The 25,414-nt window shown below is 48.7% G+C and overlaps 1 protein-coding gene and 2 long non-coding RNA genes across 25 annotated transcripts; all 3 read left to right on the forward strand.

Annotated features, from left to right (window-relative positions):
* The first annotated feature begins 116 nt into the window (after positions 1-116).
* olfml2ba (olfactomedin-like 2Ba) lies at positions 117-22,797 on the forward strand. Its single transcript, XM_052524737.1, has 9 exons — positions 117-595; positions 1,088-1,351; positions 1,643-1,750; positions 2,753-2,950; positions 16,584-16,824; positions 17,550-18,476; positions 19,800-19,976; positions 20,189-21,651; positions 22,575-22,797. The coding sequence occupies exons 1-8, from the start codon at positions 395-397 to the stop codon at positions 20,803-20,805; spliced, it is 2,733 nt and encodes a 910-aa protein (XP_052380697.1). The 5' UTR covers positions 117-394; the 3' UTR covers positions 20,806-21,651; positions 22,575-22,797.
* On the forward strand, positions 6,564-9,753 carry LOC127908215 (uncharacterized). 23 transcript variants are annotated; one of them, XR_008066374.1, is made up of 6 exons: positions 6,564-6,922; positions 7,032-7,288; positions 7,499-7,572; positions 7,631-7,704; positions 7,781-7,891; positions 7,979-9,753. It is a non-coding gene; the product is annotated as an uncharacterized LOC127908215 (long non-coding RNA). The 23 variants fall into 23 exon arrangements; XR_008066385.1 differs by having other exon boundaries at positions 7,069-7,288; XR_008066386.1 differs by having other exon boundaries at positions 7,106-7,288.
* A 677-nt stretch (positions 22,798-23,474) lies between the features above and the next one.
* On the forward strand, positions 23,475-24,030 carry LOC127915924 (uncharacterized). Its single transcript, XR_008093075.1, has 3 exons — positions 23,475-23,517; positions 23,745-23,790; positions 23,928-24,030. It is a non-coding gene; the product is annotated as an uncharacterized LOC127915924 (long non-coding RNA).
* Positions 24,031-25,414: the final 1,384 nt, after the last annotated feature.

A 25,414-nucleotide genomic window follows, 5' to 3' on the forward strand; every position in this document is an offset into this window, starting at 1 on the left:
TCTAATATTTCCAACATGGCCGTCATTTTATGTATTCATTGTGTGCCACTTGGCATTTCCCCTTTGCAGCAGTTAAACTCCTCCTTGCCCCTGGTTCTTTCAGGTCCTCTCCTTTCTCTCGTCCGTCCTAGGACTCCAGCGCACTGAGCCCAGTCCCTCTCATCCCCCGCAGTCACTCCCAGCAGATGCACTTACACACACACACACACACACAGAGGACCATAAAACACTTGTTTTTCACTTACCAAGCAGGAAAAGGCGATTTGCTGATGATATAGAAAGATGCAATTCGTCTGGGATCAAATTAAAATACAATCTCAAATTTAAAGTGAAAGGCAGTTTAAAAAAATATATTTTTTATGCAGATTTTTCCTTCTTCTGGGCCTTAGCCTACATGATGAGTGAAAGGGCTTTCCTGTGCGTAATTTGGTGCGTGTTTTTGGCGTTATGTTCAACTGCCCCAGAGGAGTGCGCGGGCACGGACATACCTGCGGACACTAATCCTGGGATTAACCCCGAACATAAAAAGGACCTTGGAGATGAGAATGACACGCTACAGGAAGAGATGGACACGCATCATAACATTCTGACTCAGGTAGGTCCATGGTGACATCACCTAGCCTATAATCAACAGATCTATTTGCATTAGTCAATATTGATTCAGTATTTTAAAATGGATAATGTATGGTGGCACTGAAAGCATGCCTATACTGAACGCATGCCTATAGTGAAAACATGCCGGTACTGAATGCATGCTTATAGTGAAAACATGCCGGTACTGAATGCATGCTTATAGTGAAAACATGCCGGTACTGAATGCATGCTTATAGTGAAAACATGCCGGTACTGAATGCATGCTTATAGTGAAAACATGCCGGTACTGAATGCATGCCTATACTGAAACATGGCAATTACTGATAGCATGCATTTACAGAATGCATGCCTATACTAAAAACATGCCTATGCTGAAAACGGCAATATTGAAAGCATTCCTATACTGAACATATGGTCAAGATGCATTTGTATCAAGTAAAATGTGTTCTGATTATACGTGGTGGAAAATGCGTCCGTCCTCTTCTCTTTGTAGCTGCTGGGTGATTATGACAAAGTGAAAGCCCTCTCGGAAGGCTCTGACTGTCGCTGTAAATGTGTTGTCAGACCCCTGAGCAGGAGCGCCTGCCGGCGGATAGAAGAGGGCAGCGGTACGGCGCAGGACTACTACACCGTAGAGACTATCACCTCGGGGCCAGAGTGCAAGTGCGCCTGCATCGCTCCTCCCTCGGCGGTCAATCCCTGCGAGGGGGACTTCAGGTTGAAGCAGCTACGGGAATCTGGGAAGGATAACATCAAGGTGATCTCGCCTGGTTCCACTCCATCATATTACAAACGGTGGCTCTGTCTGTGTCCTCAGTGTCACCGCAGCTTCTGTCTTCTGACACCTTTTTTAGGATTCATTTGAGGATTTGGATGTTCAATTTTTGAATTTTATACTCATGGATGGGCTATGGAGTTTTATGGCATGTCTGTGCTGAGAGAGTAATCTCTATGGATGGGCTGTGGGAAATAGTTTGATTGTGGCATGCCTGTGCTGTGCTCAGAATGAGAGCAACCCGTCTGATGGAAATGACTTCATCCGTTCTAGCTCTCCATGATTACTGAATTGCTGGAGGGATCCTTCTATGGCCTGGATCTCCTGAAGCTCCACTCCGTCACCACTAAGCTCCTGGACCGCGTGGAAAACATTGAAAAGGTAAGTCCTGCCGTCACCGAGGAAGACAACCCTATCTCGCCTGTAAAGACTAGACTATATACAGCATGGGCTGACAGGCACATACAGTGAATCTGAGATGTGGTGAGCACAGCAGCACGCCCACACACTGAATGAAAACAGAACTCCATATGAAACAGTAAGTAGACTGGGTGTAAACTGTATGTTGTAGATTAGAACAACCAGACTATCACTTAGAATAGAATGGGTCTCCCAGGAGCCATTACTCTGCTTTATTAGTGGTTCTGATGCATGCCACAGGCGACTGGCCTTTATGGACCTGAAAGTTGTGTCCAACACACTCCATTTAAATGATGGAAATTAGAAATGAGTTATGCCTGAAGCATAACTTTTCTTGATAGAGACTCTTACCTCTCTCACTAGCTTTAAGCACCAGCTGTCAGAGCAGCTCACAGATCACTGCACATATCTCATCTGTAAATAGCCCATCCAACTACCTCATCCCCTTACTGTATTTATTTATTTATTTTGTTCCTTTGCACCCCAGTATCTCAACTTGCACATTCTTCTTCTGCACATCGTGCCATTCCAGTTTTTAATTGCTATATTGTAATTACTTCACCACCATGGTCTATTTATGGCCTTACCTCTCTTATCCTACCTCATTTGCACTTGCTGTATATATATATTTACCTACTGTATTATTGACTGTATGTTTGTTTATTCCATGTGTAACTCTGTGTTGTTGTATGTGTCGAACTGCTTTGCTTTATCTTGGCCAGGTCACAGTTGTAAATGAGAACTTGTTCTCAACTAGCTTACCTGGTTAAATAAAGGTGTTCTCAACTAGCCTACCTGGTTTGGCCAATGTCCCATTTCCCAGAAAACATGCTCACTTATTGAGTGGCTGATATGTATTTAAATGTAGCTGCTTGTGAATGAGATACAGTCTATTATAAAGCGCTGACAAACATTGTCATCATTATTTTACCATAAGAAAATATCCTATATGTGTCCAACTAGAACCAAGCAGTCTCTCAGAACCACAGCCAGGATGAGGCTGGTCCAGGCCAAGAGAGGAGACCCTCTATCCAGCCACAGCAGGTGAAGGAGACACCATCCCCCTCACTACCCCTGAGGCAGGAGAAGAAGAGACTGAGTGATGTGGCTACAGCCTATCAGAATAAAGAGGTGGGTAGGATCTGGGGGTCATCAGGTTTGGTAACACTGCAGCACCAATGATCTCGAGTGGACAACAACCCCTCGAGTGGACAACAACTCCAGGACAACCACCCCTCCTTTTCCTGTAGTCCACGATCAGCTCCTTTTTCTTGCTCATGTTGAGGGAGAGGTTGTTGTCCTGGCACCACATGGCCAGGTCTCTGACCTCCTCCCTATAGGCTGTCTCATCGTTGTCAGTGATCAGGCCTACCACTGTTGTGTCGTCAGCAAACTTAATGATGGTGTTGGAGTCGTGCTTGGCCACACAGTCATGGGTGAACAGGGAGTACAGGAGGGGACTAAGCACGCACCCCTGAGGGGCCCCTGTGTTAAGGATCAGCGTGGCAGATGTGTTGTTGCCTACCCTTACCACTTTGGGGTAGTTCATCAGGAAGTCCAGGATCCAGTTGCAGAGAGAGGTGTTTAGTCCCAGGGTCCTTAGCTTAGTGATGAGCTTTGTGGGAACTATGGTGTTGAACGCTGAGCTGTAGTCAATAAACAGCATTCTCACATTACGTTCCTTCCTTCCAGTGTGGAGTGCGATTGATATTGCATAATCTGTGGATCTTTTGGGGCGGTATGCGAATTGGAGTGGGTCTATGGTTTCCGGGATGATTCTGTTGATGTGAGCCATGGCTACCGACGTGAGTGCTACAGGGTGGTAGTCATTTAGGCAGATTACCTTCGCTTTCCTAGGTACAGGGACTATGGATGTCTGCTTGTCTGTCGGTATTACAGTCTCGGTCAGAGAGAGGTTGAAAATGTTGGTGAAGACACCTGCCAGTTGGTCTGCTCATGCTCTGAGTACATGTCCTGGTAATCCGTCTGGCCTTGTGAATGTTGACCTGTTTCAAGGTCTTGCTCACATCAGCTATGGAGAGCTTGATCACATAGTCGTCCGGAACAGCTGGTGCTCTCATGCATGCTTCAGTGTTGCTTGCCTTGAAGCGAGCATAAAAGGCATTTCACTTGTCATGGCTGGGTTTCCCTTTGTAGTCCGTAATAGTTTGAATGCCCTGTCATATCCGATGAGTGTCAGAGCCGGTGTAGTAGGATTCAATCTCAGTCCTGTATTGACGTTTTGCCTGTTTGATGGTTCGTCTGAGGGCATAGCGGGATTTGTTATAATCATCCGGATTAGTGTCCCGCTCCTTGAAATGTATACTCTTTGAAGAGGTAGGGTTTACAGTGCCTTGCGAAAGTATTCGGCCCCCTTGAACTTTGCGACCTTTTGCCACATTTCAGGCTTCAAACAAAGATATAAAACTGTATTTTTTTGTGAAGAATCAACAACAAGTGGGACACAATCATGAAGTGGAACGACATTTATTGGATATTTCAAACTTTTTTAACAAATCAAAAACTGAAAAATTGGGCGTGCAAAATTATTCAGCCCCTTTACTTTCAGTGCAGCAAACTCTCTCCAGAAGTTCAGTGAGGATCTCTGAATGATCCAATGTTGACCTAAATGACTAATGATGATAAATACAATCCACCTGTGTGTAATCAAGTCTCCGTATAAATGCACCTGCACTGTGATAGTCTCAGAGGTCCGTTAAAAGCGCAGAGAGCATCATGAAGAACAAGGAACACACCAGGCAGGTCCGAGATACGGTTGTGAAGAAGTTTAAAGCCGGATTTGGATACAAAAAGATTTCCCAAGCTTTAAACATCCCAAGGAGCACTGTGCAAGCGATAATATTGAAATTATTATTAGGAGTTATTATTGAAGGAGTATCAGACCACTGCAAATCTACCAAGACCTGACTGTCCCTCTAAAGCTTCAGCTCATACAAGGAGAAGACTGATCAGAGATGCAGCCAAGAGGCCCATGATCACTCTGGATGAACTGCAGAGATCTACAGCTGAGGTGGGAGACTCTGTCCATAGGACAACAATCAGTCGTATATTGCACAAATCTGGCCTTTATGGAAGAGTGGCAAAAAGAAAGCCATTTCTTAAAGATATCCATAAAAAGTGTTGTTTAAAGTTTGCCACAAGCCACCTGGGAGACACACCAAACATGTGGAAGAAGGTGCTCTGGTCAGATGAAACCAAAATTGAACTTTTTGGCAACAATGCAAAACGTTATGTTTGGCGTAAAAGCAACACAGCTCATCACCCTGAACACACCATCTCCACTGTCAAACATGGTGGTGGCAGCATCATGGTTTGGGCCTGCTTTTCTTCAGCAGGGACAGGGAAGATGGTTAAAATTGATGGGAAGATGGATGGAGCCAAATACAGGACCATTCTGGAAGAAAACCTGATGGAGTCTGCAAAAGACCTGAGACTGGGACGGAGATTTGTCTTCCAACAAGACAATGATATAAAGCAAAATCTACAATGGAATGGTTCAAAAATAAACATATCCAGGTGTTAGAATGGCCAAGTCAAAGTGCAGACCTGAATCCAATCGAGAATCTGTGGAAAGAACTGAAAACTGCTGTTCACAAATGCTCTCCATCCAACCTCACTGAGCTCGAGCTGTTTTGCAAGGAGGAATGGGAAAAAATTTCAGTCTCTCGATGTGCAAAACTGATAGACATACCCCAAGTGACTTACAGCTGTAGTCGCAGCAAAAGGTGGCGCTACAAAGTATTAACTTAAGGGGGCTGAATAATTTTGCACGCCCAATTTCAGTTTTTGATTTGTTAAAAAAGTTTTGAAATATCCAATAAATGTCATTCCACTTCATGATTGTGTCACACTTGTTGATTCTTCACAAAAAAATACAGTTTTATATCTTTATGTTTGAATCCTGAAATGTGGCAAAAGGTCGCAAAGTTCAAGGGGGCCGAATACTTTCGCAAAGGCACTGTAGGTGCATTTGTGAGACGGGCAGTGTCCCAGCTTCAGGGAGAAGCTGGTTCCACCATTGGGGTGCCAGGACAGAGAAGAGCTTGGAAAGGGCTGAGCAGGAGCTGCCCTCCCGTAGGGCTGGGAGGCCAAGAGACCTAGAGGTGGCAGAACGGAGTGCTCGGGGTGTAGAGTTTGAGCATAGCCTGAAGGTAGAGAGGGGCAGTTCCTCTTGCTGTTCCGTAGGCAAGCACCAGTGGATGCAAGCTCCGACTGGAAGCCAGTAGAGAGTGCGGAGGAGTGGGATGGGAGAGCTTGGGAAGGTTGAACACCAGACGGGCTGCAGCGTTCTGGATAAGTCGCAGGGGTTTGATGGCACAAGCGGGGAGCCCAGCCAACAGCGAGTTGCAGTAGTCAAGACGGGAGATAAGTCCCTGGATTAGGACCTGTGCCACTTCCTGTGTGAGGTAGGGTCGTACTCTCTGGATGTTGTAGAGCATGATCCTGCAGGAGCCAATCACTGCTTTGATGTTTGTAGAGAACGACAGGGTTTAGTCCAGGGTCACACCAAGGTTCTTTGCACTCTGGGAGGGTGACACTGTTGAGTTATCAATTGTGACGGAGAGGTCTTTGAGCGGGCAGGCATTCCCCGGGAGGAGGAGCAGCTCTGTCTTGTTGAGGTTGAGCTTGAGGTGGTGGGCCAACATCCAAGCTGAGATATCTGCCAGGCACGCAGAGATGCATGTCGCCACCTGGGTGTCAGAAGAGGGAAAGGATAAAAATTGTTGAGTGCCATCCACATAGCAATACTAGGTGTAACCATGTGAGGAGATGATGGAGACGAGTGACTTGGTGTATAGAGAGAAAAAGAGAGGGCCAAGAACCGAGCCCTGGGGGACACTAGTAGTGAGTGTATGTAGTGCAGACACACATCCTCACATCCTCCTCTCTCATCCTCAGGCTCTCAGTGTGCAGAGCCTGAGACGCCCAGCCCTGAGAGGGTGGAGAGGAGGATCTGATAGAGCCTGAGACGACCAGCCCTGAGAGGGTGGAGAGGAGGATCTGATAGAGTCTGAGACGCCCAGCCCTGAGAGGGTGGAGAGGAGGATCAGAGAGATCCAGAGAGAGAGGAGAAGGTGTTAAAGGGTTAGAGGCAGAGAGAGAAAGGAGAAGGTGTTAAAGAGTTAGAGGCAGAGAGAGAGAGGAGAAGGTGTTAAAGGGTTAGAGGCAGAGAGAGAGGAGAAGGTGTTAAAGGGTTAGAGGCAGAAAGAGGCAGGAGAAGGTGTTAAAGGGTTAGAGGCAGAGAGAGAGAGGAGAAGGTGTTAAAGGGTTAGAGGCAGAGAGAGAGAGGAGAAGGTGTTAAAGGGTTAGAGGCAGAGAGAGAGAGGAGAAGGTGTTAAAGGGTTAGAGGCAGAGAGAGAGAGGAGAAGGTGTTAAAGGGTTAGAGGCAGAGAGAGAGAGGAGAAGGTGTTAAAGGGTTAGAGGCAGAGAGAGAGAGGAGAAGGTGTTAAAGGGTTAGAGGCAGAGAGAGAGGAGAAGGTGTTTAGAAGGGTGTTAAAGGGTTAGGGCAGAGAGAGAAAGGAGAAGGTGTTAAAGGGTTAGAGGCAGAGAGAAAGGAGAAGGTGTTAAAGGGTTAGAGGCAGAGAGAGAAAGGAGAAGGTGTTAAAGGGTTAGAGGCAGAGAGAGAGAGAAGAGGAGAAGGTGTTAAAGGGTTTAAAGGGTTAGGGCAGAGAGAGAGAGAAGGAGAAGGTGTTAAAGGGTTAGAGGCAGAGAGAGAAAGGAGAAGGTGTTAAAGGGTTAGAGGCAGAGAGAGAGAGGAGAAGGTGTTAAAGGGTTAAGGCAGAGTGTTAAAGGGTTAGAGGCAGAGAGAGAAAGGAGAAGGTGTTAAAGGGTTAGAGGCAGAGAGAGAGAGGAGAAGGTGTTAAAGGGTTAGAGGCAGAGAGAGAGAGGAGAAGGTGTTAAAGGGTTAGAGGCAGAGAGAGAGGGAGGAGAAGGTGTTAAAGGGTTAGAGGCAGAGAGAGAAAGGAGAAGGTGTTAAAGGGTTAGAGGCAGAGAGAGAGAGGAGAAGGTGTTAAAGGGTTAGAGGCAGAGAGAGAGAGGAGAAGGTGTTAAAGGGTTAGAGGCAGAGAGAGAGAGGAGAAGGTGTTAAAGGGTTAGAGGCAGAGAGAGAGAGAAGAAGGGTTAGAGGCAGAGTGTTAAAGGGTTAGAGGCAGAGAGAGAGAGGAGAAGGTGTTAAAGGGTTAGAGGCAGAGAGAGAGAGGAGAAGGTGTTAAAGGGTTAGAGGCAGAGAGAGAGAGGAGAAGGTGTTAAAGGGTTAGAGGCAGAGAGAGAGAGGAGAAGGAGAGATGGGAGAGAAAAGGAAACAAAATAGTGATCATAGACCTGGGAGGCGCTCCAGTGAGATTAGTAGAACAGCCTCTAGTAAAGATGTCAAGTGACTCGCCTGCTTTGTCAGTGGGAGGGGACTGTGAAAGTGGGACTGTGGAAGTGAGAGGGGACTGTGAAAGTGAGAGGGGACTGTGGAAGTGAGAGGGGACTGTGGAAGTGAGAGGGGACTGTGGAAGTGAGAGGGGACTGTGGAAGTGAGAGGGGACTGTGGAAGTGAGAGGGGACTGTGGAAGTGAGAGGGGACTGTGGAAGTGAGAGGGGACTGTGAAAGTGGGAGGGGACTATGAAAGTGGGAGGGGATTGTGAAAGGGTGAGGTTAAAAGAGGCAAGGAAGGGAACGAGAGAGTTTGAAAGAAATGAATCGAAGACAGACATCGGGAGGTTGAAGTTGCCAAGTATGAAGAGCGGTGAGCCATCGTCAGGAAATTAGCTCATTCAAGGTGTCAAACTCATTGAGGAACTCTTCAAAGGCACCTGGTGGATGATAGATTACAACAATGTCATGCTTGATTGGACAAGTGACAGTGACAGCATGGAATTCAAATGAGGAGCTGGACAGGTGAGAGAAATTAAAATCTCCAGTTTGGAGAAATGAGTAGGGCTGTGCTGCAGCCGTGACGACCAGATGCTCTCAGACGATGAGAGAAAACGTAGTCCGATGTAGAGAGAGCAGCTAGAGTAGCAGTGTTCTCTGAGGTGATCCATGTCTCCGTCAGGGACAAAAAGTCAAAGGGCTGAATGGCAGAATAGGCTGAGAGGAACTCTTGACCGCAGATGGGCAGCTCCAAACGCTGTCAGAGACCAGGAACTCCACATCGGTTGTGCGCTCAGGGTAAACTCAATTAGAAGAGTTGCAGCGTCTGTAAAGCCCACAGGAAGAGGAGAGAACAGGTATAGAAAACACACAAAATAACTAGGTAAGATACTCAAGTGAGAGACTGGAGTCTTCCTCTAGTTCCTTCCTCAAACAACTCGGCATAACCATCCTAATTTTGGCGACAGTCTTACTTCTGCAGACGAGACCGACACTTCTAGCTCCCGCTGAAAAACCAGGGGAGACTGAAGTACTAACACTATTTGACAGTTGCCTAGCAGAGGTGAAGAGCACACCTCCTTGTACTAATTGCTGATTGCCTAGGAGAGGAGAAACCACTCCCCCTCCAATACAGGCACCGATTACCAAAATGACAAGAGTCCCACGTCAACCTGCCCCTTAATCCTGGTTGATGTGTCAACAATCATCTGCAAGTTATAAGCAGTCAGTAGTTCCCACACCAAGTAGGCTGCTGGGAAGACAGTCAGCAGTTCCCACACCAAGTAGGCTGCTGGGAAGACAGTCAGCAGTTCCCACACCAAGTAGGCTGCTGGGAAGACAGTCAGCAGTTCCCACACCAAGTAGGCTGCTGGGAAGACAGTCAGCAGTTCCCACACCAAGTAGGCTGCTGGGAAGACAGTCAGCAGTTCCCACACCAAGTAGGCTGCTGGGAAGACAGTCAGCAGTTCCCACACCAAGTAGGCTGCTGGGAAGACAGTCAGTAGTTCCCACACCAAGTAGGCTGCTGGGAAGACAGTCAGCAGTTCCCACACCAAGTAGGCTGCTGGGAAGACAGTCAGCAGTTCCCACACCAAGTAGGCTTCAGTAGTTCCCACACCAAGTAGGCTGCTGGGAAGACAGTCAGCAGTTCAAACACCAAGTAGGCTGCTGGGAAGACAGTCAGCAGTTCCCACACCAAGTAGGCTGCTGGGAAGACAGTCAGCAGTTCCCACACCAAGTAGGCTGCTGGGAAGACAGTCAGTAGTTCCCACACCAAGTAGGCTGCTGGGAAGACAGGCAGCAGTTCCCACACCAAGTAGGCTGCTGGGAAGACAGTCAGCAGTTCCCACACCAAGTAGGCTGCTGGGAAGACAGGCAGTAGTTCCCACACCAAGTAGGCTGCTGGGAAGACAGTCACAGTTCACACACCAAGTAGGCTGCTGGGAAGATGGGCAAAGTTCCCACACCAAGTAGGCTGCTGGGAAGACAGGAAACAGTTCCCACACCAAGTAGGCTGCTGGGAAGATGGGCAAAAGTTCCCACACCAAGTAGGCTGCTGGGAAGACAGGAAGCAGTTCCACACCAAGTAGGCTGCTGGGAAGACAGGAAACAGTTCACACACCAAGTAGGCTGCTGGGAAGATGGGCAATAGTTCCCACACCAAGTAGGCTGCTGGGAAGACAGGCAGTAGTTCCCACACCAAGTAGGCTGCTGGGAAGACAGGCAGTAGTTCACACACCAAGTAGGCTGCTGGGAAGACAGGCAGCAGTTCACACACCAAGTAGGCTGCTGGGAAGACAGGAAACAGTTCACACACCAAGTAGGCTGCTGGGAAGACAGGCAGTAGTTCCCACACCAAGTAGGCTGCTGGGAAGACGGGCAGTAGTTCCCACACCAAGTAGGCTGCTGGGAAGACAGGCAGTAGTTCCCACACCAAGTAGGCTGCTGGGAAGACAGGAAACAGTTCCCACACCAAGTAGACTGCTGGGAAGACAGGCAGTAGTTCCCACACCAAGTAGGCTGCTGAGAAGACAGGCAGTAGTTCACACACCAAGTAGGCCATGTCACGTTGTTCCTTCAACAAAACGACCAAGAACGGCCATGTTTTTTTCCACACCTTTCTCCCCAATAAACTCAGAGACTTTTATATAACGGCAGATTATATATTTCAGATAATAAACACAGTCATTTGTGGCTTGGCAGGTCCAGTGGATTATTCATCCGGTATAGGAGTGGATGTGGATGTCAGAGGCATCCAGCCAGGTTAGTGGATGTGGATGTTAGAGGCATCCAGCCAGGCTAGTGGATGTGGATGTTAGAGGCATCCAGCCAGGTTAGTGGATGTGGATATGACAGAGGCATCCAGCCAGGTTAGTGGATGTGGATGTTAGAGGCATCCAGCCAGGTTAGTGGATGTGGATATGACAGAGGCATCCAGCCAGGTTAGTGGATGTGGATATGACAGAGGCATCCAGCCAGGTTAGTGGATGTGGATGTTAGAGGCATCCAGCCAGGTTAGTGAATGTGGATGTTAGAGGCATCCAGCCAGGTTAGTGGATGTGGATATGACAGAGGCATCCAGCCAGGTTAGTGGATGTGGATATGACAGAGGCATCCAGCCAGGTTAGTGGATGTGGATGTTAGAGGCATCCAGCCAGGTTAGTGGATGTGGATGTTACAGAGGCATCCAGCCAGGTTAGTGGATGTGGATGTTACAGAGGCATCCAGCCAGGTTAGTGGATGTGGATGTTAGAGGCATCCAGCCAGGTTAGTGGATGTGGATGTTAGAGGCATCCAGCCAGGTTAGTGGATGTGGATGTTAGAGGCATCCAGCCAGGTTAGTGGATGTGGATATGACAGAGGCATCCAGCCAGGTTAGTGGATGTGGATATGACAGAGGCATCCAGCCAGGTTAGTGGATGTGGATGTTAGAGGCATCCAGCCAGGTTAGTGGATGTGGATGTTAGAGGCATCCTGCCAGGTTAGTGGATGTGGATGTTAGAGGCATCCAGCCAGGTTAGTGGATGTGGATGTTAGAGGCATCCTGCCAGGTTAGTGGATGTCATGAGGCATCCAGCCAGGTTAGTGGATGTGGATGTTAGGGGCATCCAGCCAGGTTAGTGGATGTGGATGTTAGAGGCATCCAGCCAGGTTAGTGGATGTCAGAGGCATCCAGCCAGGTTAGTGGATGTGGATGTTTGAGGCATCCAGCCAGGTTAGTGGATGTGGATATGGCAGAGGCATCCAGCCAGGTTAGTGGATGTGGATGTTACAGGCATCCAGCCAGGTTAGTGGATGTGGATGTCAGAGGCATCCAGCCAGGTTAGTGGATGTTTGAGGCATCCAGCCAGGTTAGTGGATGTGGATATGACAGAGGCATCCAGCCAGGTTAGTGGATGTGGATATTACAGAGGCATCCAGCCAGGTTAGTGGATGTGGATATTACAGAGGCATCCAGCCAGGTTAGTGGATGTGGATATGACAGAGGCATCCAGCCAGGTTAGTGGATGTGGATATTACAGAGGCATCCAGCCAGGTTAGTGGATATTACAGAGGCATCCAGCCAGGTTAGTGGATGTGGATATGACAGAGGCATCCAGCCAGGTTAGTGGATGTGGATATGACAGAGGCATCCAGCCAGGTTAGTGGATGTGGATATTACAGAGGCATCCAGCCAGGTTAGTGGATGTGGATGTTAGAGGCATCCAGCCAGGTTAGTGGATGTGGATGTTAGAGGCATCCAGCCAGGTTAGTGGATGTGGATGTTAGAGGCATCCAGCCAGGTTAGTGGATGTGGATGTTAGAGGCATCCAGCCAGGTTAGTGGATGTGGATATGACAGAGGCATCCGGCCAGGTTAGTGGATGTGGATGTTTGAGGCATCCAGCCAGGTTAGTGGATGTGGATGTGACAGAGGCATCCAGCCAGGTTAGTGGATGTGGATATTTGAGGCATCCAGCCAGGTTAGTGGATGTGGATGTTTGAGGCATCCAGCCAGGTTAGTGGATGTGGATGTGACAGAGGCATCCAGCCAGGTTAGTGGATGTGGATGTTTGAGGCATCCAGCCAGGTTAGTGGATGTGGATGTCAGAGGCATCCAGCCAGGTTAGTGGATGTGGATGTGACAGAGGCATCCAGCCAGGTTAGTGGATGTGGATGTTAGAGGCATCCAGCCAGGTTAGTGGATGTGGATGTTAGAGGCATCCAGCCAGGTTAGTGGATGTGGATGTCAGAGGCATCCAGCCAGGTTAGTGGATGTGGATATGACAGAGGCATCCAGCCAGGTTAGTGGATGTGGATATGACAGAGGCATCCAGCCAGGTTAGTGGATGTGGATATGACAGAGGCATCCAGCCAGGTTAGTGGATGTGGATATGACAGAGGCATCCAGCCAGGTTAGTGGATGTGGATATGACAGAGGCATCCAGCCAGGTTAGTGGATGTGGATATGACAGAGGCATCCAGCCAGGTTAGTGGATGTGGATGTTAGAGGCATCCAGCCAGGTTAGTGAATGTGGATGTTAGAGGCATCCAGCCAGGCTAGTGGATGTGGATATGACAGAGGCATCCAGCCAGGTTAGTGGATGTGGATATGACAGAGGCATCCAGCCAGGTTAGTGGATGTGGATGTTAGAGGCATCCAGCCAGGTTAGTGGATGTGGATGTTAGAGGCATCCAGCCAGGTTAGTGGATGTGGATATGACAGAGGCATCCAGCCAGGTTAGTGGATGTGGATATGACAGAGGCATCCAGCCAGGTTAGTGGATGTGGATATGACAGAGGCATCCTGCCAGGTTAGTGGATGTGGATATGACAGAGGCATCCAGCCAGGTTAGTGGATGTGGATGTTAGAGGCATCCAGCCAGGTTAGTGGATGTGGATATGACAGAGGCATCCAGCCAGGTTAGTGGATGTGGATATGACAGAGGCATCCAGCCAGGTTAGTGGATGTGGATATGACAGAGGCATCCAGCCAGGTTAGTGGATGTGGATGTTACAGAGGCATCCAGCCAGGTTAGTGGATGTGGGCATCCAGCCAGGTTAGATATGAAAGCATCCAGCCAGGTTAGTGGATGTGGATGTTAGAGGCATCCAGCCAGGTTAGTGGATGTGGATATGACAGAGGCATCCAGCCAGGTTAGTGGATGTGGATGTTACAGAGGCATCCAGCCAGGTTAGTGGATGTTACAGAGGCATCCAGCCAGGTTAGTGGATGTGGATATGACAGAGGCATCCAGCCAGGTTAGTGGATGTGGATGTTAGAGGCATCCAGCCAGGCTAGTGGATGTGGAAATGACAGAGGCATCCAGCCAGGTTAGTGGATGTGGATGTTACAGAGGCATCCAGCCAGGTTAGTGGATGTGGATATTACAGAGGCATCCAGCCAGGCTAGTGGATGTGGATGTTACAGAGGCATCCAGCCAGGCTAGTGGATGTGGATATGACAGAGGCATCCAGCCAGGCTAGTGGATGTGGATGTTACAGAGGCATCCAGCCAGGTTAGTGGATGTGGATATGACAGAGGCATCCAGCCAGGTTAGTGGATGTGGATATGACAGAGGCATCCAGCCAGGCTAGTGGATGTGGATGTTACAGAGGCATCCAGCCAGGTTAGTGGATGTGGATATGACAGAGGCATCCAGCCAGGTTAGTGGATGTGGATATGACAGAGGCATCCAGCCAGGCTAGTGGATGTGGATATGACAGAGGCATCCAGCCAGGCTAGTGGATGTGGATATGACAGAGGCATCCAGCCAGGCTAGTGGATGTGGATATGACAGAGGCATCCAGCCAGGCTAGTGGATGTGGATATGACAGAGGCATCCAGCCAGGCTAGTGGATGTGGATATGACAGAGGCATCCAGCCAGGCTAGTGGATGTGGATGTGAGAGGCATCCAGCCAGGCTAGTGGATGTGGATATGACAGAGGCATCCAGCCAGGCTAGTGGATGTGGATATGACAGAGGCATCCAGCCAGGCTAGTGGATGTGGATATGACAGAGGCATCCAGCCAGGCTAGTGGATGTGGATATGACAGAGGCATCCAGCCAGGTTAGTGGATGTGGATGTTAGAGGCATCCAGCCAGGCTGGGATGTGGATATGACAGAGGCATCCAGCCAGGCTAGTGGATGTGGATATGACAGAGGCATCCAGCCAGGTTAGTGGATGTGGATGTTAGAGGCATCCAGCCAGGCTAGTGGATGTGGATATGACAGAGGCATCCAGCCAGGCTAGTGGATGTGGATATGACAGAGGCATCCAGCCAGGTTAGTGGATGTGGATATGACAGAGGCATCCAGCCAGGCTAGTGGATGTGGATATGACAGAGGCATCCAGCCAGGCTAGTGGATGTGGATATGACAGAGGCATCCAGCCAGGCTAGTGGATGTGGATATGACAGAGGCATCCAGCCAGGTTAGTGGATGTGGATGTTAGAGGCATCCAGCCAGGCTAGTGGATGTGGATATGACAGAGGCATCCAGCCAGGCTAGTGGATGTGGATATGACAGAGGCATCCAGCCAGGTTAGTGGATGTGGATATGACAGAGGCATCCAGCCAGGTTAGTGGATGTGGATATGACAGAGGCATCCAGCCAGGCTAGTGGATGTGGATATGACAGAGGCATCCAGCCAGGCTAGTGGATGTGGATGTTACAGAGGCATCCAGCCAGGTTAGTGGATGTGGATATGACAGAGGCATCCAGCCAGGTTAGTGGATGTGGATATGACAGAGGCATCCAGCCAGGTTAGTGGATGTGGATGTTAGAGGCATCCAGCCAGGTTAGTGGATGTGGATATTACAGAGGCATCCAGCCAGGCTAGTGGATGTGGATATGACAGAGGCATCCAGCCAGGCTAGTGGATGTGGATATGACAGAGGCATCCAGCCAGGCTAGTGGATGTGGATATGACAGAGGCATCCAGCCAGGTTAGTGGATGTGGATATGACAGAGGCATCCAGCCAGGTTAGTGGATGTGGATGTTAGAGGCATCCAGCCAGGTTAGTGGATGTGGATATGACAGAGGCATCCAGCCAGGCTAGTGGATGTGGATATGACAGAGGCATCCAGCCAGGCTAGTGGATGTGGATATGACAGAGGCATCCAGCCAGGCTAGTGGATGTGGATATGACAGAGGCATCCAGCCAGGCGAACGCTGACCTCTTTATAGGGCACTACTTTTGAAAGTAAGAATTTGTTCTTAACTTACTTGCCTAGTTAAATAAAGGTAAAATAAAATTAGAGCCCTGGTCAAAAGTATTGTTTTTATTTTACTAGGCAAGTAACATTCTTATGTTCAATGACGGCCTAGGAACAGTGGGTTAACTGCCTTGTTCAGGTGCAGAACGACAGATGTTTTTACCTTGTCAGCTCGGAGATTCGATCTTGCAACCTTTCGGTTACTAGTCCAACGCTCTAACCACTAGGCTCCCCTTGCAGCCCCAAAAGTAGTGCTCTATATCAGGAATAGGGTGCCATTTGGGATGCAACCAGGGAAACGGTCCAGCGTGGGATGGGCGGACCTGGACCCTACGATTAAATTATTCAGTGATGCACTATTGTAAAGTGACTGTTCCACTGGATTTCATAAGGTGAATGCACCAATTTGTAAGTCGCTCTGGATAAGAGCGTCTGCTAAATGACTTAAATGTAAATGTAAATGATATGTTGTCTCGAGAATGTGTTCAGTTCTTTTCAAATGTTTCTTGTTTTCACTTATCAAAACATCCTCCGACAATAATGGCACAACTTGAGGGGAATGAGAATAAGAAAACATATCCAGAACAGAACTCAATTTGTAATGTCTGTCTTCTGCCAGGTATTGTGTAATCATTGTGCTTGTTTATTAGGATACTTCTGACAGTTTCTTTGTCAAACTGATAATAATGGGTATGTTTCATCCACTTGACAGGAGAGCCACGAGTCCCCCAGACCCTTAATTAAGACGGATGCTTCAGAACCAGGACCCAGCCCCACCCCTCAGGTGACTGCCCAGGTGATCCCAGAGGTGACCCCCCAGGATGGGGCCAGCCAAGAGAGCCAGAGGGTGTCCCAGGGGGTGAAGACTGGCCCCAAAGGGATGGTGATCAGGGGGATGACCTTCTACAAATTTGACCAAATGGTGGCTGATGACGGGGAGCCAGGGGAGAATTGTGAGTTCTGACTTTTGAGATCTCAGATCTTATAGACCTCATCAGACGGACAACATATCTATCTCTGTCTTTTCCACAAACTGCTATTTAGAATGGCTGGTCCCTGGCTAATGGCTGGTCACTGGCTATGCTGAAACAGCAGCTGTAAAGTCCCACGCAGCCAGGATCATTTCCACAGAGCCTAAGTCCCCAAGCAGCCAGGGTCATTTCCACAGAGCCTCAGTCCCAAGCAGCCAGGGTCATTTCCACAGAGCCTCAGTCCCAAGCAGCCAGGGTCATTTCCACAGAGCCTCAGTCCCAAGCAGCCAGGATCATTTCCACAGAGCCTAAGTCCCCAAGCAGCCAGGGTTATTTCCACAGAGCCTCAGTCCCAAGCAGCCAGGGTCATTTCCACAGAGCCTCAGTCCCAAGCAGCCAGGGTAATTTCCACAGAGCCTCAGTCCCAAGCAGCCAGGGTTATTTCCACAGAGCCTCAGTCCCAAGCAGCCAGGGTCATTTCCACAGAGCCTCAGTCCCAAGCAGCCAGGGTCATTTCCACAGAGCCTCAGTCCCAAGCAGCCAGGGTCATTTGTCCCTTTTAATACTGTTTTTGTATTTCTTGCAAGAGCTGGAATTACTCGTCTTGGTGTCAGTCAGAAGTGCCCACCTTACAGGCCGTCATCTCTCCTGTTTAACATTAAACTGACAATATGTAAACTATTGTTTGTGTTATTTTCTCTGACCAGTCTTTGAGTATGATACGTTCAGTGGTGACGGTCCAGTCAACCACCTCATCGAGGAGCAGCTTATTCAGCACAGACCCCCTCAAAGAGCCAAAGGGAAGGCGGGACCAAGAGCTGCTCGGCCAAAGAGCAGAGACCAAGTGGGAGGGGCCAGGCAGACCAGCCAATCAACACATCCCATCCAAACGCAACCCGACACTGTAGCAACAGTGACTTCTAAGACGACTGCATCGCCTATAGGACATACAGCAGAGGGCCAGACAGTCACCACCACCAGGAACGCTGATATTAACTCAGCCATGGCTGAGACCACTGGTCAGACCACCACTAGAAGAAATGAGAGGCCCATCCCCATGATGGTAAAACCAGCCAGCATCACTCAGACCACAGAGGGACCAGTCACTACAACAACCACTCCGGTATCCAAGGAGACCATGAGGCGGACGACAGTCAGACCGACTGACACACCTGTCATGGCCTTGGAAAGCACTGATTTGGAGTCACTCAGGGCCTTGGAAGTGAAAAACAAAAGACTATCAGAGACCATTGCAAGCACTAGTACAGTCGACAAGCTCAACACTCAAAGACTAACAATAACTACAGAGGCTTCGACCATCAACACAAAGACCACTACAGTTGGCACGACAACTGCTGCCATGACAATAACTCCTAAAACGCCCACAACAACGGTCTTGCTAGCGACTACCGCATCGCCAATGGAAAGCTCTAGGCTGACTTTGTCTCCCACAACACAGAGGCAGACCACCCCCTCCTCCACTAGACCACCAGCCACCACCACCACCTCTACTACCACCACCATCGGCCAGCCTCAGCCTGCCAGACGCAGGTACAGCATCAGTTGGGAGGAGGAGAAGGGGACCCCTGAGGACCCAAAGGAACCAGGACAACAAACATCCACCAGGAAGCTTGGTAGGTTCTTCTTGTCAGTCCCGCGGGATGGCTTTTCGTTCGACATTAAAATACTACTAGGGTAGGTTAATGCCATTCATTAGGGATTTATGATTATTTAGTTTAATCAGGTGCATCAGTACTGTCTGGGTAGCAGTCCTCCAGGAGAGGGCTGTGATTGGACTGTCTAGGTAGTGTTCTCCAGGAGAGGGTTGCGATTGGACTGTCTGGGTAGCGGTCCCCCAGGAGAGGGCTGTGATTGGACTGTCTAGGTAGTGTTCTCCAGGAGAGGGTTGCGATTGGACTGTCTGGGTAGCGGTCCCCCAGGAGAGGGCTGTGATTGGACTGTCTAGGTAGTGTTCTCCAGGAGAGGGTTGCGATTGGACTGTCTGGGTAGCGGTCCCCCAGGAGAGGGCTGTGATTGGACTGTCTAGGTAGTGTTTTCCAGGAGAGGGTTGCGATTGGACTGTCTGGGTAGCGGTCCCCCAGAAGAGGGTTGGGATTGGACTGTCTGGGTAGTGTTCCCAAGGAGAGGGCTGTGATTGGACTGTCTGGGTAGCGGTCCCCAGAAGAGGGTTGGGATTGGACTGTCTGGGTAGTGTTCCCCAGGAGAGGGTTGGGATTGGACTGTCTGGGTAGTGTTCCCCAGGAGAGGGTTGGGATTGGACTGTCTGGGTAGTGTTCCCCAGGAGAGGGTTGGGATTGGACTGTCTGGGTAGTGTTCCCCAGGAGAGGGTTGGGATTGGACTGTCTGGGTAGTGTTCCCCAGGAGAGGGTTGGGATTGGACTGTCTGGGTAGTGTTCCCCAGGATAGGACTGGGATTGGACTGTCTGGGTAGTGTTCCCCAGGATAGGACTGGGATTGGACTGTCTGGGTAGTGTTCCCCAGAAGAGGGTTGGGATTGGACTGTCTGGGTAGTGTTCCCCAGGATAGGACTGTGATTGGACTGTCTGGGTAGTGTTCCCCAGGAGAGGGTTGTGATTGGACTGTCTGGGTAGCGGTCCCCCAGGAGAGGGCTGTGATTGGACTGTTTGGGTAGTGTTTCCCAGAAGAGGGTTGTGATTGGACTGTCTGGGTAGTGTTCCCCAGAAGAGGGTTGTGATTGGACTGTCTGGGTAGTGTTCCCCAGGAGAGGGTTGTGATTGGACTGTCTGGGTAGTGTTCCCCAGGAGAGGGTTGTGATTGGACAGTCTGGGTAGTGTTCCCCAGGAGAGGGTTGTGATTGGACTGTCTGGGTAGCGGCCCCCCAGGAGAGGGCTGTGATTGGACTGTTTGGGTAGTGTTTCCCAGAAGAGGGTTGTGATTGGGTACACTGCTCGAACTGACAATCTGTGTATCCACAGGAGAGTGTAAGGACACACTGTCCACCATCTCTGAGCCGGTCCTCCATAACACCTACGGCCGGAACGAGGGGGCCTGGATGAAGGATCCTCTGGCCAACAACGACAAGATCTACGTCACTAACTACTACTACGGAAACAACCTGCTGGAGTTCCGCAACATGGAGACCTTCAAATCAGGTATTTAGCAACTTTTTTATTAGTTACGAACGCAGCAAAAAATGTCACAATCCTTCATGTTCCTTGCCTCCTCAGAGAGGAACTTGTCATTAGATTTTTATAATAGTGTTATACGGAGGCCAGATTCAGATGTTTTTTGAAATTGTTTTATTTTCAGATTATCTTGATTCTGACTGTGGCCATACCTTATCTTTGTTTTCATTCCCCACAAGGCCGCTTCACCAACTCCTACAAGCTTTCCTACAACTGGATCGGAACGGGCCATGTGGTCTACGACGGAGCCTTCTACTACAACCGAGCCTTCTCCCGTGACGTCATCAAGTTCGACCTGCGTCTGCGCTACGTGGCGGCCTGGACCACGCTGCACGACGCTGTGTTCCACGAGGTCTCCACACCATGGCAATGGCGAGGTCACTCCGACGTCGACTTCGCAGTGGACGAGAGCGGCCTGTGGGTCATCTACCCTGCACTGGACGATGAGGGCTTCCTACAGGAAGTGATCGTCCTGACGCGGCTGAACCCCTCTGACCTCAGCACCCAGAGGGAGACTACCTGGAGGACGGGCCTCAGGAGGAACCGCTATGGGAACTGCTTTATCGTGTGTGGCGTCCTGTACGCCGTCGACAGCTACAACGAGAAGGACGCCAACCTGTCGTACGCCTTCGACACGCACACCAACACCCAGATGGTTCCCAGGATGCCCTTCACCAACAACTACACCTACACCACACAGATCGACTACAACCCCAAGGAGGGAAAGTTGTACGCCTGGGACAACGGACACCAGGTCACGTACAACGTCGTCTTCGCCTACGTTTACCCCTTGTAAGAGGTCGGGAAAAGGTCACTTTGTTTTTTTTTTGTATAAAATAATTACCGGAAGTGAAAAGAGATTCTATGAGTTGAAGTGGATTGTAGACCAGTCCTCCTGGCCACTCATATCAGCCTTTTATAAAGATTGCTGTTCTGTCACCGTGTTTTGATTGGTTTTTATTGACCTGACAATTTGTTTAAACAGTAGAGAAGCTACAATATGCAAAACTGTTGCCGTAGTCTAGGGAACATATGTTGTATATATACTGTAATATAAACCATTGTGAGAGAAATTAATGTACTGTAGAGGAATGCAACATTGCACTCAAGACTTGGGCTATAGATGAAGACATTACTTCACCAAAAAACAGTTAGTTCCCAACCATGACAACAGCAGTGTGGGTTAAAATGTCACTAGATATTTTGTTTTATACTCATTTGTATACCTTCAGTGCCTCCAGAAAGTATTCAGACCCCTGGATTTATTCCACATGTTGTTGTATTACAGCCTGAATTCAACATGGATTAAATACATTTTGGTTTCTTACCCATCTACACAAAATACCTGATATTGACAAAATAAAAACGTGTTTTTAGAAATGTTTGTAGATTTATTGAAAATGAAATACAGAATTACATAAGTATTGACACTGTTGAATCAATACTGTCACGCTGGTATAAAGGATTAGGAGACCGGCACAGGAATACACAATAGTTTAAAAAGAAATACACCCATACAAAAAGAGCGAGGGTAAACCTCATTGAATGCCATGGGCCGATACCCGTAATACACTATATATATATATAGCATGCAGCATAACAGCTGCACCAACACATAGGTACTCACCCCACCAACGCATAGGTACTCACCCCACCAACACATAGGTACTCACCCCACCAACACATAGGTACTCACCCCACCAACACATAGGTACTCACCCCACCAACACATAGGTACTCACCCCACCAACACATAGGTACAAACCCCACCAACACATAGGTACTCACCCCACCAACACATAGGTACTCACCCCACCAACACATAGGTACTCACCCCACCAACACATAGGTACTCACCCCACCAACACATAGGTACTCACCCCACCAACACATAGGTACTCACACCACCAACACATAGGTACTCACCCCACCAACACATAGGTACTCACCCCACCAACACATAGGTACTCACCCCACCAACACATAGGTACTCACCCCACCAACACATAGGTACTCACCCCACCAACACATAGGTACTCACCCCACCAACACATAGGTACTCACCACCACCAACACATAGGTACTCACCCCACCAACACATAGGTACTCACACCACCAACACATAGGTACAAACCCCACCAACACATAGGTACTCACCCCACCAACACATAGGTACTCACCCCACCAACACATAGGTACTCACCCCACCAACACATAGGTACTCACCCCACCAACACATAGGTACTCACCCCACCAACACATAGGTACTCACACCACCAACACATAGGTACTCACCCCACCAACACATAGGTACTCACCCCACCAACACATAGGTACTCACCCCACCAACACATAGGTACTCACCCCACCAACACATAGGTACTCACACCCCACCAACACATAGGTACTCACCCCACCAACACATAGGTACTCACCCCACCAACACATAGGTACTCACCCCACCAACACATAGGTACTCACCCCACCAACACATAGGTACTCACCCCACCAACACATAGGTACTCACCCCACCAACACATAGGTACTCACCCCACCAACACATAGGTACTCACACCACCAACACATAGGTACTCACACCACCAACACATAGGTACTCACCCCACCAACACATAGGTACTCACCCCACCAACACATAGGTACTCACCCCACCAACACATAGGTACTCACCCCACCAACACATAGGTACTCACCCCACCAACACATAGGTACTCACCCCACCAACGCATAGGTACTCACCCCACCAACACATAGGTACTCACACCACCAACACATAGGTACTCACACCACCAACACATAGGTACTCACCCCACCAACACATAGGTACTCACCCCACCAACACATAGGTACTCACACCACCAACACATAGGTACTCACCCCACCAACACATAGGTACTCACACCACCAACACATAGGTACTCACACCACCAACACATAGGTACTCACCCCACCAACACATAGGTACTCACCCCACCAACACATAGGTACTCACCCCACCAACACATAGGTACTCACCCCACCAATGCATAGGTACTCACCCCACCAACACATAGGTACTCACACCACCAACGCATAGGTACTCACCCACCAACACATAGGTACTCACCCCACCAACACATAGGTACTCACCACCAACACATAGGTACTCACACCACCAACGCATAGGTACTCACCCCACCAACACATAGGTACTCACCCCACCAACGCATATGTACTCACACCCCACCACACACATAGGTACTCACACCACCAACGCATAGGTACTCACCCCACTGACGCATATGTACTCACACCACCAACGCATAGGTACTCACACCACCAACGCATAAGTACTCACACCACCAACGCATATGTACTCACACCACCAATGCATATGTACTCACAGCACCAACGCATATGTACTCACACCACCAACGCATAGGTACTCACACCACCAACGCATAGGTACTCACACCACCAATGCATATGTACTCACACCACCAACACATATGTACTCACCCCACCAACACATAGGTACTCACCCACCAACGCATAGGTACTCACCCACCAACGCATAGGTACTCACACCACCAACGCATAGGTACTCACACACCAACACATAGGTACTCACACCACCAACACATAGGTACTCACACCACCAACACATAGGTACTCACACCACCAACGCATAGGTACTCACACCACCAACGCATATGTACTCACATCACCAACACATAGGTACTCACACCACCAACACATAGGTACTCACACCACCAACGCATATGTACTCACATCACCAACACATAGGTACTCACACCACCACACATAGGTACTCACACCACCAACACATATGTACTCACACCACCAACACATAGGTACTCACATCACCAACACATAGGTACTCACACCACCAACGCATAGGTACTCACACCACCAACGCATAGGTACTCACACCACCAACGCATAGGTACTCACACCACCAACACATATGTACTCACACCACCAACACATAGGTACTCACCCCACCAACGGACATGGAAACAATAACCACAAAAGACAGAGGGAACAGAGAGCACATGTATAACATACTAATCAGGGGCACTATATAACATACAATCAGGGGAAATGGGAACCAGGAGGCACTCATATATAACATACTAATCAGGGGCACATATATAACATACTAATCAGGGGAAATGGGAACCAGGAGGCACATATATAACATACTAATCAGGGGAAATGTACTCAACCAGGAGGCACATATATAACATACTAATCAGGGTAATGGGAACCAGGAGGCACATATATAACATACTAATCAGGGGTACACATATAAACATACTAACCACCAAATGGGAACCAGGAGGCACATATATAACATACTAATCAGGGGTAATGGTAACCAGGAGGCACATATATAACATACTAATCAGGGGAAATGGGAACCAGGAGCACATATATAACATACTAATCAGGGGGCACATATATAACATACTAATCAGGGGAAATGGGAACCGGGGGCACATATATAACATACTAATCAGGGCACATATATAACATACTAATCAGGGGAAATGGGAACCAGGAGGCACATATATAACATACTAATCAGGGGAAATGGGAACCAGGAGGCACATATATAACTACTAATCAGGGGAAATGGGAACCAGGACCACATATATAACATACTAATCAGGGGGCATATATAACATACTAATCAGGGAAATGTACTCAACCAGGAGGCACATATATAACATACTAATCAGGGGCACATATATAACATACTAATCAGGGGAAATGGGAACCAGGAGGCACATATATAACATACTAATCAGGGGAAATGGGAACCAGGAGGCACATATATAACATACTAATCAGGGGGCACATATATACATACTAATCAGGGGAAATGGGAACCACCCCACCAACATATATAACATACTAATCAGGGGGCACATATATAACATACTAATCAGGGGAAATGGGAACCAGGAGGCACATATATAACATACTAATCAGGGGAAATGGGAACCAGGAGGCACATATATAACATACTAATCAGGGGAAATGGGAACCAGGAGGCACATATATAACATACTAATCAGGGGGCACATATATAACATACTAATCAGGGGAAATGGGAACCAGGAGGCACATATATAACATACTAATCAGGGGAAATGGGAACCAGGGAGGCACATATATAACATACTAATCAGGGGGCACATATATAACATACTAATCAGAGGCACATATATAACATACTAATCAGGGGAAATGGGAACCAGGGGGCACATATATAACATACTAATCAGGGGCACATATATAACATACTAATCAGGGGCACATATATAACATACTAATCAGGGGAAATGGGAACCAGGGGGCACATATATAACATACTAATC

The sequence above is a fragment of the Oncorhynchus keta genome, chromosome 1, assembly GCF_023373465.1.
Source record: "Oncorhynchus keta strain PuntledgeMale-10-30-2019 chromosome 1, Oket_V2, whole genome shotgun sequence".
NCBI lineage: Eukaryota > Metazoa > Chordata > Actinopteri > Salmoniformes > Salmonidae > Oncorhynchus > Oncorhynchus keta.

Excerpts from the sequence above, each read along its gene's own strand:
- olfml2ba (XM_052524737.1), top strand. The coding sequence starts at position 395 with ATGATGAGTGAAAGGGCTTTCCTGTGCGTAATTTGGTGCGTGTTTTTG. Across the intron at positions 596-1,087 it reads ATCATAACATTCTGACTCAG|CTGCTGGGTGATTATGACAA; the intron begins GTAGGTCCATGG and ends TTCTCTTTGTAG. Across the intron at positions 19,977-20,188 it reads CATGGAGACCTTCAAATCAG|GCCGCTTCACCAACTCCTAC; the intron begins GTATTTAGCAAC and ends ATTCCCCACAAG.